The following is an 11,224-nucleotide window of genomic DNA, read 5'->3' on the forward strand; positions in this document are numbered from 1 at the left end:
ACTTCTTATTACATTTGAGCATTGGGAATTTTTGTTTTATTAGACTGAAGATGGTTTCTACTTGAGACAACCTTTGTATCAAATAATTTGGGGGTTGTAACATGCATTCACCATAAATAAATTAACCTACAAATGGGTTCTTGAGAACATGAAAAAAATAGGGTAGGACAAATTAATCATGACCTTAAAAAAAAAACATCATAGCCAAGGAATAGAGTATTGTCTTTACCTGCAATTCAAATGTTTTGATAATATGATTGATGGTGAGGATGGTAGGTGTGAGGAGGAGGATAAAGATCTAGATGCGTGAAGAGACTCGAAGACTGCACGACCTTGGGCAGACATGCCACACACTTAAGAAAATTGCAAAACCAGAAATAATTCTCACAACCGAGGAAACATTAACATTTCATGCACCCACATTTCCATTGAATTTTTATCTTGTTGATTTTTATCTTGCCTCTTCTACCATTTGCCCCTTATTTTTCTAGAGTTTTACAAATTGAAAATTATTTTTCCCCTAGGAGATTGTAGAGACCAATCAAAAATCTAGATTTTAACTTTTTTTTGAGCAAACATTAGAAATGTTGTTTAATATTTTAGAAAGTACAATGACTGATGCAAACAAATGATAAAAAGTTGATGCAAAAACATTAGTCTCTGTCTATATAGATAGTGACTAATTGAAAAAAAAAAATGAAGGGGGAAATATAAAGAGCAAAAATATGTATTAAGTAAAAAAGTCCTCCATTTGCTAGCAATCTTACATGGAGAACGACTCAATTCATTACCTTCAAGTACTACTAGAAGGGGTGAAACTAGGGGAGATGACCTAGTAGTTGTGCACCCTAACTTCGCACTTCTCAAAATCTTATGTGGAAATTTTAAATCACTCCCAATTTTTTACAGCAACTTACTTGGCAAGTCCCCTGCTTATAATTAAGGTTTCATAGCCACATCATCAAGTATGGTGCCACATCAACATGCTTTTTGCCAAGGTGTTCAAAACAACCCCTAAAAAAGTGAGACCAATAATCGTGCAAAAGAAGCTCCTATACTTGTGCAGCTGATGTGGCATCACATGATTGGTTGCTTTTTACAACTAATAATATATTTCATAGCATTAACAACTTTAAAGTCACAACTATTGATGCAATGTATTGTAATAATTAATATATAAACACACAAAAATTGATATTTCATATTTAAAAATATCAACGACCCTCACAACTATTCATACATGCTCAACTACTCATGCTCTTCCCTAATCAATAATTAGGGCTCAATGAAGTATTACCACAAATAATAATAATACTCAATGAAGTGGGCAACCGAAGTAAATGTTAAGATTCTCTCAACTAATCACATCTTCAATTTTTTTTTGCAATTGGCCCCACGATTCTTTTGGAGTGGATAGATTATTAGGTATTGTTGTATCCAGCCCTCTCTGCGTATCCAGCCCTCTCTGCGTCAGAGAGTTTCATACATTTTGCAAGTCCAGTCTTCATTCATGGCTTCCTCCTCTACGTCGATTTCCTTGTTTTCGAGTCTTTGGAGTCGGAAGTGTTCTGGAAATCGGGGCTAAACAAACCGTCGATAAAGTCTTTGAATTTTTCCAGCGTGCCCTGACAGCCGCCTAAGGAGCAGAGGAGTAGCTATACTCTGCACACCAGGAATGATGGCCAGCTGATCGAGCGTGAGGTTGCCATTGGCGTCCTTGTGAATGCTCGCGGAGAATATCTTTGCACAGCTAGTAACCCTTTGCGTTTACTTAAGTTTCTTTACAAATATTAGCTATTTTCTTATCCTTATATCAAATCCAGCCCACTCTGCTTCAGAAAGTTTCATACATTTTGCACTTTCAGTTTTGCATTAATGGCTTCCTCTTCCTCAGCAATTGCATCTCCTAAATTTTATGATGCATTCATCAGCCAACGAGACCCTAATGTCAAGGAAACCCTCGGTAAACACTTGTATCTCCTTCAGGAAAGAGGGTGCCAGGCATTTCTAGACCGTCAAGAGATTAAAAGGGGAGATTCTATTCCTTTTGCCATTCACAATGCCATTTGCTCGTCTCTTGTGCAAATACCCATTTTTTCCAAAGGATATGCAGAGTCAAAGTGGTGTTTAGACGAGCTTGTTCTTATGTTAGAACAACCACCTGCTGATGCCCTTTTTATACCTGTGGTCAACGATGTCAAACCTTGGGAGCTTCGTCACATTGAGAACCACGAGTCTAGGTATGCTGTGGCATTTTCTGATTATCGAAGTAAAGGCAGGTATCTTGATAAGTTAGATGAATGGAGAAATGCCCTTAAATGTGCTGCAGACATATCTGGTTATGAGCTTGGCCAGCATCAAGAGTAAGATTACTTCTCCTCTTGTTTTCCCTTTTTCTCCTGTTCATGATATTCATTTTACCTTGGTAGGATGACTTTCTAAAGAGATTTTTGGTTTCGGATTTCAGCGAGTTGTGTGAAAAAACTCTTTTTCGTGTGCCACAAGTGGTGCAGGAAAGGACAAATAGGGCGAAATATCCTGTTGGATTTGGTGAACTCGTCCAATATTTTGAAAGTTGTTGTTCAGAGAGAAAGAAGCAAAGAAAGGTCAGGAGAGCAGGGATCTATGGACTTGGGGGGTCTGGGAAGAGCACCGTGGCAAAAGAATTGTTTAACAGGAAGCTTGCAAACTACTATACATCTTGTTTTCTCTCTGATGTGAGAGAATCACATGCCAGAGGTGAATTACACTGCTTGCAAAGTCAGCTCTTAAATAATCTTTTCCCTAAAGACCCAGACATTGAAGGTCTAGAGATTAGCAGTGTAAGAGTAAGGAATTTGAATTTTCTTGTAGTCCTAGTTGATATCGACCATCAAGATTAGTTAGATGCCTTGTTGACTGAAGGTATTCTCAGATCTAGCAGCCTGGTAATTATTACAACCCGTGACCAAAGAATGTTAACAGGTGCAGATATCTGTTATAAGATAAAGGGACTGAGTCGGGATCATGCTGCTTTCCGTGGACGGAATCCACCCGTTGCATATAAGGATTTGATTAAAAGCTTCGTGGAATTCTGTGGAGGTTTGCCCCTCTCACTTAAAATTTCGGGTGCCCATCTTTATGGTAAGGATGAGTATTATTGGGAGTTACAACTGGCAAAAGCTAGAAAATTCAGTCCAAGGATATAATGAAAAGACTTAAAATTAGCTTTGATGGTCTGGACCAAGAGGAGAAACAGATATTTATAGATGTTGCTTGTTTCTTCAATAAGAAAAACAAAGTTAAGTTGAAAAGTTTTGCTATATCAATCTTGAAGGCGTACGGTTGGAGTGCTGAACATGCAGTTCAAACCTTGCAAGATAAGTGCCTAGTTGAAGTGAATTCTAACAAATTTGAAAAAACATGCAGTTCAAACCCTGCAAAATAAGTGCCTAGTTGAAGTGAATTTAACAAATTTGAAATGCACGATCACCTCTGCGATCTGGGAAGACAAATGGCAGATGAGTTGGGGCCTCCTCGGCTGTGGAAACCATACATTCTTAGGTCTGTGGTGTGCTTCTTCTCTAAATTTTTGAAATTAAGCTTTTGAAAAAAACATTTCAATTTATGTGTTTTTATTAAAAATTTCCAGCCAATCACACATTTAACCCTGATCCTTATATGCAGGATGCAAAAGGATTTAAACAAATCCGACATAAACAAAGGGCAGGTGTTTCCATTCGTTTGAGGATTCGTCCCTCAAAAGCAGACTTTCATGTTTTGTAGGAAATTCAAATGATTCTGCTGAGACTGACCTCCTGTGGCTTGAATCCGTCAAATTAAAAGGCATTCCTTCATGGATTCCTCTAAGAAAATTGCAATATTTATCTGTTTGCGGCGTGGAAGACATGTGGAGCACTTTTCAGCAACAGCTGCAAATCAAACCCCAGGTATTTCGCTATTCTTTGCTGGAAATTATGTCTTCTTTCACGGCAAAGCAGTCATTTCAGAATAATTATTTGGGGAAGATTGTTTACTACTGAACTAATTCATTTTTTTAGAATAATTGTGAATGCCAGGCCAGTTTCGAGTTGAGAAAGCTGCAGATGTTGCACTCTCCCTCGTTGCAAAAGCTTCCAGATTTAATAGGAATGTTCAGTCATTTGGAAGAACTAGGAATAGGGAGCTTACTCCTAGAATATATTAGGAACAGTGATATAGCATCCCTCCTAGAATCAATTAAACAACTTAGTAATCTTAGGTCATTGAAATTGTGGTGTCAGCGCCGCGACTTCATTAGGGATTTGAATTGTTGGTGTAAGTGCCGCGACTCCATTAGGAATTTGAATTTGTGGTGTGAGCGCCTGGACTTCATTAGGGATTTGAATTTGTGGTGTGAGGGCCACAATGACAGACAACGGAGTAAACTTAGTTTGGAGGCTTCTACAAGCAGCCGCATGACTAGCCTTGAAACCATATAATTTAGTAGATTAGCTAAAATTTCAAAGTTGCCAATAAGTGGAGAGGTTTGCCCCAGACTTCGATCATTGACAGTTGAATGGATGTGGAATCTAAATGAAATGGAATTTAAGCAGCTGGAAGGACTGAATACTCTTGAGGTGTTTGACTGTGATAACTTGGCAACAATAGCAGGGTAATCTTCTCTATCAGGGCTTCATTATCTTAGAGTGAAGGATTGTCCCAAATTGGTAACAATATCAGGGCTATCTTCTGGGCTTCAATCTCTTACCGTAAAGGTTTGTCACAAATTGGAAATAATATAAGAGTTTTCTGTAAAAGGGCTTCAGTCTCTTACGGTTGAAGATTGTCCCAAATTGGGCACTGTATTAGGGGCATCTTCTGGGCTTCAATTTCTGATTGTGAAGGTTTGGTACAAACTGGAAACAATATCAGGGTTATCTTCTGTAAAAGGGCTTCAGACTCTTACAGTGGAGGATTGTTCCAAATTATAAAAATTATCAGGATTAGCTTCTGGGCTTCAATCTCTTATTGTGAAGTCTGTCACAAATTGGAAACAATATCAAGGTTATCTTCTGTAAAAGGTCTTCCGTTTCTTGAAGTGGAGGATTGTCCCCAATTGGAAATAATATCAGGGTTGTTTTCTGGACTTAAATCTCTAAAAGTGAAGGTTTGTCACAAATTGGAAAGAATATCCAAATCGGAAACAATATCAGGGTTATCTTCTCTAGTAGGGCATCGAGTTCAGTTTCATGGAGTGAAGGATTGTTCCAAATGGGAAACAACATCAGGGTCTAACTTCTCTAACAGGGCTTCAAGTGTTTCAAGCACAGAAGTGTGAATGAAGGGTTGAAATTGCCGAAGTCAGCATCATCAGCTGCAGTGTGTAGAAGGTTTCGAAGAGTGGCAAGGATTGAAAAGTCTGATAGTGGAAGTGCCTGAAAATGGATATGCATGGGTACAGAATTGCATTTATGAATTGAAGGTAATACAACTTCTTCTCAATGCAAACAATTTATTGAAAAGAAAGTTTATTTATTGTAAATTGAATTCGGTGATCTTTACTTTAGTAAAAATATATTACTACTTCTAAGTTGTGGATTTTGAAAACTGTGTTCTTTTCTAATATTTGTATCAATTATCAATTATTTAATGTTTTTAATATTTAAAATGTTTTGAGAGGTAGCCATCAGAGTATACCGTTTTGACAGGTGGGAACAGCATTATCTAGATTGAATGTAAATTTGTTTTTTGAATTGATCTGCGTCAGAGCATTTGTTGAGATTAAGAGAGGACTGTATGCACTGGACTCGAGAAGTTCATCAAGTGCAATCACTATATATGCTTTGCTTGGAACATATAATAAGATTTGTGCTTTCATCAGACCTGAATCTATACTCTCAACATGTGGAGGTGAATGGATGATTACAGTTTTACTCCCCCATAAATGAAATCAACATAAAGAAAGGGTTAAGGCTACAACGAATGAAGGAGGAGGCAAAGCTTTAACTTTAATGTAAAGAATTGTTGCTCGATCATACAGAGAAAGAAAAGGATTGAGAAAGTATACTTTCACTATCTATGTTTTTAAAAGCTTTTGTCATCTTTGTTTTACTTCAGTATGGAATTCTCTTCTTTATTAAAAAAAAAGTCTTTAATGTTTTTTTATCATTCTTGTATGATACTTCAAAAATTGATGGCATTTTACATTTCTTAATGTTTACAGATTTTTTACAATTCATATCAATATTATTTTTGTGTTTCTGGATTTGATTGTATGTTGTCTTCAATTTTTAAATAAAATAATTGTAAAATAAATTTGGTAGTCAAGGATGTATATATATACACACCACACACCTTTATTAATAATTAGATATAATTAAATATTGACAAATTAAATATAGTTGAATATTGATATATGGAACAACTAATGCATGTAATTTACGAGAGTAAGAGGATTTGAATACTTAACTCTATAATGATTAATTCTTCAAGTATTGATTTAGATGCTAAATATAATATCTTGAGATTTGAAATAGAGTTATCTCAAATTATCATTAATCAAAATATTTTATTTTGATTATGTTGAATCAAGTTTGGGCTTGGGGTCATGTCTACATTCACAAATCCATATTTGCACCTACAAACTTGATCAAGTAACAAACAAAATTTTAGTATCAAAAGGCTTGAGGCATTTAAAACACCTTAATAAATATTCTCCTAGATCTTGACTTTATAAAACAAAGAGGAATGATCAAAGGTAACAATCTTCAATCATAAAAATGCTCCTAGAAATGCTTGTGAAGTTTTATATTTCATTTAATCTACCCATTTAAGTATGAACATGTGAATGATATTTGAATTGATTGAAATTTAGAAGATGGTTTCTTGATGATCAAAATGAATGCATTAAATACCTTTACAATAAGGAAATACCAATAAATCACACAAAAAAGTGTACTTAGTTGGTTCTTTGAAGGAAATAATTTGCAAGAGTCAAATTAAATTAATTTCTTTTAATTTGGAATGAAATTGCCACCATGAAAGATGATGGGGTTGACCTCGTGACTCTAGTTTTCACTAGGACATATAAAGGCCAAACAAACATGGGTAATGTGTTAAGAAAAATGTACACATTAATAAATATAGTTATATATGTGATGAGGTGTTCATGCATATAGATATATGACCACAGGGATAAAATAGAGAGACAATTGTGAAGGAGAACAACTCCATAAGGACACATGTAATGAGTAGATGGATGGCAAAGGGAAGCGCACCCATTACTAAATGATAAATTACATAGATTTGTAAATTTCACCATTGCATTTTAGTCCTAGTTTGAGGTGCATGTGAATCCTATAATGATGACACATTCAAAAATATATAGCACTCACAATCATGCATGCAAAGTGAATTTTTAGACATCAATAATGGACCTTACAAGGTGCCATTATGTGCTATCCACGAAAAACCTACAAGGTTGAGGAAAAATATTCCATGACTAGTTTTTCAGTCACATTGGGAATATATGATGCTCTATAATAACAATGTGCCATCAAGTGTGTACCTTAGACACTAGAGCATCATATATTCCCAATGTCACAACCAAGAGAATGAGTACACATTGTTATACGTAAGGGACAAGTCCCTAGTGGTGATAAAATATCAATGTATGTAGCTCTAATAACTTCTTATAATGACATTTTAGGAAAGATCCTAATGTGAAAGATAACCCCATGACCATATTGTTGGTATTCAAATTTGAAGTGCCATATTTTGTTTGAGTCCCAACTCTTTTGCATTTAGGCCTCATTTTTCCATAGATTATAATCAATTTGATAAATATTTGTATGGGTCTCTATCTATTGATTTTACTTAAGTGTCAAAGGTTACAAAAGTCCATAAAAACTCTAAGTTTGGTTTCTTATATTTTCATTGAGTCTAGAAATATTGTCAAACTTGATAACTTTTAGAGTTTCCCTTGATGTCATGCCATTTCCGTTGGCCTTGACCTCTCAGTCCTTCACCTCTAAAGTTTCTAAGTCTTTTAGACTAGAGTGTCAAACCATCCCATACTAGAGTACCATTTCCTTATCAACCTTGATCATGGCTCCCCAATTAAAGTTACGTCTATAAAAATGCACATTTGCCTTTCCATTTTCCCAAGTACCTATTCTAAGGTATCTCTAAACTTTGATCCTTAACACTCTCCACTATATTTCCTCATCATAACTCAATGGTTCAGAATCCCCAATCCCCAACACCTTGATCAAAGACATGAAACATGAATTACCCCCAACCCTCGAACTCTGTAACTCCTACCATTTTTCACTATCAATCCTACTTACCTACCTATAAGACCTCTAGAGAATACCATTAATGAGTTGACAAGGCCCAAAAGAAAATATTTACAACCTATACACAAAATCTCACAAATCACTAGTTTGTATCATCTTTGAACTCTTAATGGCTTAGTTGTTATATGTGTTTGAAAGTGAAGATTTGGTGAAAAATGCTAACTTCATTGTCTTGATTTGGCAAAAAATGGGACTCATTATTGTGGGTTGACCTGAAATCATCACATAATCTACATCCCAAAAATAATAGAGTCGAATGCATGAGAGGCCTAAAGTAGTTCCAAAGGAGAACCCATAGCATAGGAAGATAAAGCTACCTAGGCCTTACCAACCCCCAAGGAAGCCACCATAGGAGAAACATGAACCATTACCATGTAGGTAGGACAAGGATCCTCATCCATCATAGAAAATAGGATGGTAGAAGTATCCATAATCAAATGGTGAGGGATGGAATTCCTCTACCATGTAGTTGAAAGAAGCACCATGTGCATAGAAATGGTAGGATCTCTTAAATCATTGCTTTGTCTTTCTAGTTTCCTATGTGCAATTGGGCACAAATTGTGAGGAGAAAAATAGTTTTACCAATGTTCTATGCTACATTGTTCATATGGATGATAAGGCATTGTGTAGATGTCCACATGTTGTATAGGTGTCCTCAACTAAAATCTTTAGATTTCTATCCTAGATTCTTTTCCATCAAACATTTAGTATTTAGAATTGAGTTTCTTAAATTTCTATTTCATTTTTCAATAAATCAACATTTTCCCATCTTGTATTATATTTGAACTTAGTGAGAAAAAAAGATTTTTTTTCAAAATTAAAACATTCCAAGATATTCTAGTAGCATTTACTCTTTTTACATTAAAAATAATAAGAAAAACATTTTATTCACAAAACTAGATTTATCCTATAAATAACATAGAGAGAGAGAGAGAGAGAGAGAGAGAGAGAGAGAGAGAGAGAGAGAGAGAGAGAGAGAGAGAGAGAGAGAGAGAGAGAGAGAGAGAGAGAGAGAGAGAGAGAGAGAGAGAGAGAGAGAGAGAGAATTGGATTTAGAAAACAAAGAAACACTCTAAATTAATTCATTTTTTCTACATTATAGATGGTCTATTGCCCAATCACTAATTTGCAGAACAATATAGGATAACACTTAATCTACTGCACACCTACCTCGATGTAAAATTTGAAGTTTACCACTATTCAATACCCATTCCATTTTTTCAGTTGGGCAATAGAGATTGGGAGCCTACAAATCTCCCCAACATTTTGATGGCATCAATGGCTGAGATATCTAACACATACGATTATTATATGGAACCTTGGCAGTTGACATTTTGCCACCCATTCTTCTGCACCTCTTCCAACCAAGACCATCAATTCTCATTGTCATGGTTTTGTATTTTTGTGACTTGGGCAAGCACTAACATTTTCTCAAAGATAACTAATATCTTGGTAACTTCTGTGATTACTTTTTGAAGGAAGAATGTGGAAGTTTTGACATTGCTATTGCAGAGGGGAAGGCGATTTTGAGTGTTTCTAGGAAAAGGAAAACTTGGGTAGGTGAGAAACTTGTGACCATTGATAGCAAATGAAGCGAACACAATTCTCAACTTTCAAGTGTAGTGTAGGGTTTTCACACCCAACCTGGTGAGCTCAAAGTAACACCAAAGGACAACCATGCAGATCACTCTCACCTAAATAGATGAAATTGTGTACTTCGATAGAATCGTATTTGTGCTTCAAAGTAACATCATTATTTAGTGCACACACATTGACAACTGGTCTTAAGAGCAGTTGAATTTTGTGCTTGAATTCTTCTCTTTTACTTCAAGTTTATTTTCTTGGATTTCTCTTTCTTCTTTTTATTTTTTAATGAATATGCATTTCTATTAAAAAAGATTTAAAGGTACACTCTTCACCAAAAGTAGGAGGATACAAAATCACTTTTTGAGAGTCACTCATGCAACGTCCAAAAAAACAATATTAAACAAAAACATGATCATAGCTTGGATGTAGAAACATTAAAACCAACCGCTAAACAACAAAGGTAGTGGTCAATGGTGGCAGTGGAGGATCTTTGTCATATTTATGACCCATACATTAGTGGGGTCAGGAGTATAGTTCGGAAGGTAGAACTCCTCTTCGACAATAATATCTTCTTCTTTCCCAGTCTCCTTCCTAGTTGGAGATATGACCAAAGAGTTGTGGAAGCCATTTGGATAAGCTCGACCAACTCGTATCACCACCGACGCCTGGCCAACTGGTGCCACCACTAGTCAATGGGCCCATGCCTCCCATGTTCCACCCAAAGGCAGAGCCACCATGTGGCGAAGAGGCGAAACACTTGCGCTGAAAGTCTCTTCCACCACTAGATTGGCGGTCAGCGGCCTAGGAATGCGGAGTGTGTGATTAGCGCGCGAAGGAACTACAGTTGTACCACTTGTTATGGGGCAAAGATTGGGTATTGGAAATAGAAGGGTCTGACAACACTCTGGCAATCGTACATGGTGTGTTTTGTTGGAATCCAAGAACACTGAGAGGGGGGGTATATCAGCGTTCTACTGGTAAAACTAATTATGAACTTATTGCTTATGAACTGGTTAATAGTAAATAGAATTAAAGTGCATAAACCAAATAACACACAAAGAAGCACAACCATAACACCAATATTTATACGTGGAAAAACCGCAAAGGGAAAAACCATAGTGGGGCCGATACCCACAATATCTATATACTGGATCAAGGTATACAAAAATTACATAGAGGGGATTGCACATGCAATCAGGCCAACTGCCTAGAGCTCACTGCTCAAACAAAAGTCTCACTGACTTACACAACATTACATAGTGATCACAAACAAAAATGAACTTATAATATGCATCTAACCATGCTGGATAAGTTCCGGT

General features: G+C 36.2%; 1 protein-coding gene across 5 annotated transcripts; it reads left to right on the forward strand.

Annotated features, from left to right (window-relative positions):
• The first annotated feature begins 1,376 nt into the window (after nucleotides 1-1,376).
• Nucleotides 1,377-6,051, forward strand: LOC131077610 (disease resistance protein Roq1). 5 transcript variants are annotated; one of them, XM_058015132.2, is made up of 5 exons: nucleotides 1,377-2,363; nucleotides 2,468-3,543; nucleotides 3,667-3,929; nucleotides 4,041-5,443; nucleotides 5,670-6,051. In XM_058015132.2, the coding sequence occupies exons 1-2, from the start codon at nucleotides 1,876-1,878 to the stop codon at nucleotides 2,880-2,882; spliced, it is 903 nt and encodes a 300-aa protein (XP_057871115.1). In that variant the 5' UTR covers nucleotides 1,377-1,875; the 3' UTR covers nucleotides 2,883-3,543; nucleotides 3,667-3,929; nucleotides 4,041-5,443; nucleotides 5,670-6,051. The 5 variants fall into 5 exon arrangements, with proteins under 5 accessions (XP_057871115.1, XP_057871118.1, XP_057871119.1 ...); XM_058015135.2 differs by having other exon boundaries at nucleotides 5,729-6,051; XM_058015136.2 differs by having other exon boundaries at nucleotides 5,843-6,051.
• The last annotated feature ends 5,173 nt before the right edge of the window (nucleotides 6,052-11,224 follow it).

The sequence above is a fragment of the Cryptomeria japonica genome, chromosome 6 (genome assembly GCF_030272615.1).
Source record: "Cryptomeria japonica chromosome 6, Sugi_1.0, whole genome shotgun sequence".
NCBI lineage: Eukaryota > Viridiplantae > Streptophyta > Pinopsida > Cupressales > Cupressaceae > Cryptomeria > Cryptomeria japonica.

Coding starts and splice junctions, on each gene's coding strand:
- LOC131077610 (XM_058015131.2), top strand. CDS start 1,876: ATGGCTTCCTCTTCCTCAGCAATTGCATCTCCTAAATTTTATGATGCA. Junction 2,364..2,467: donor GAGCTTGGCCAGCATCAAGA/GTAAGATTACTT, acceptor TTCGGATTTCAG/CGAGTTGTGTGAAAAAACTC.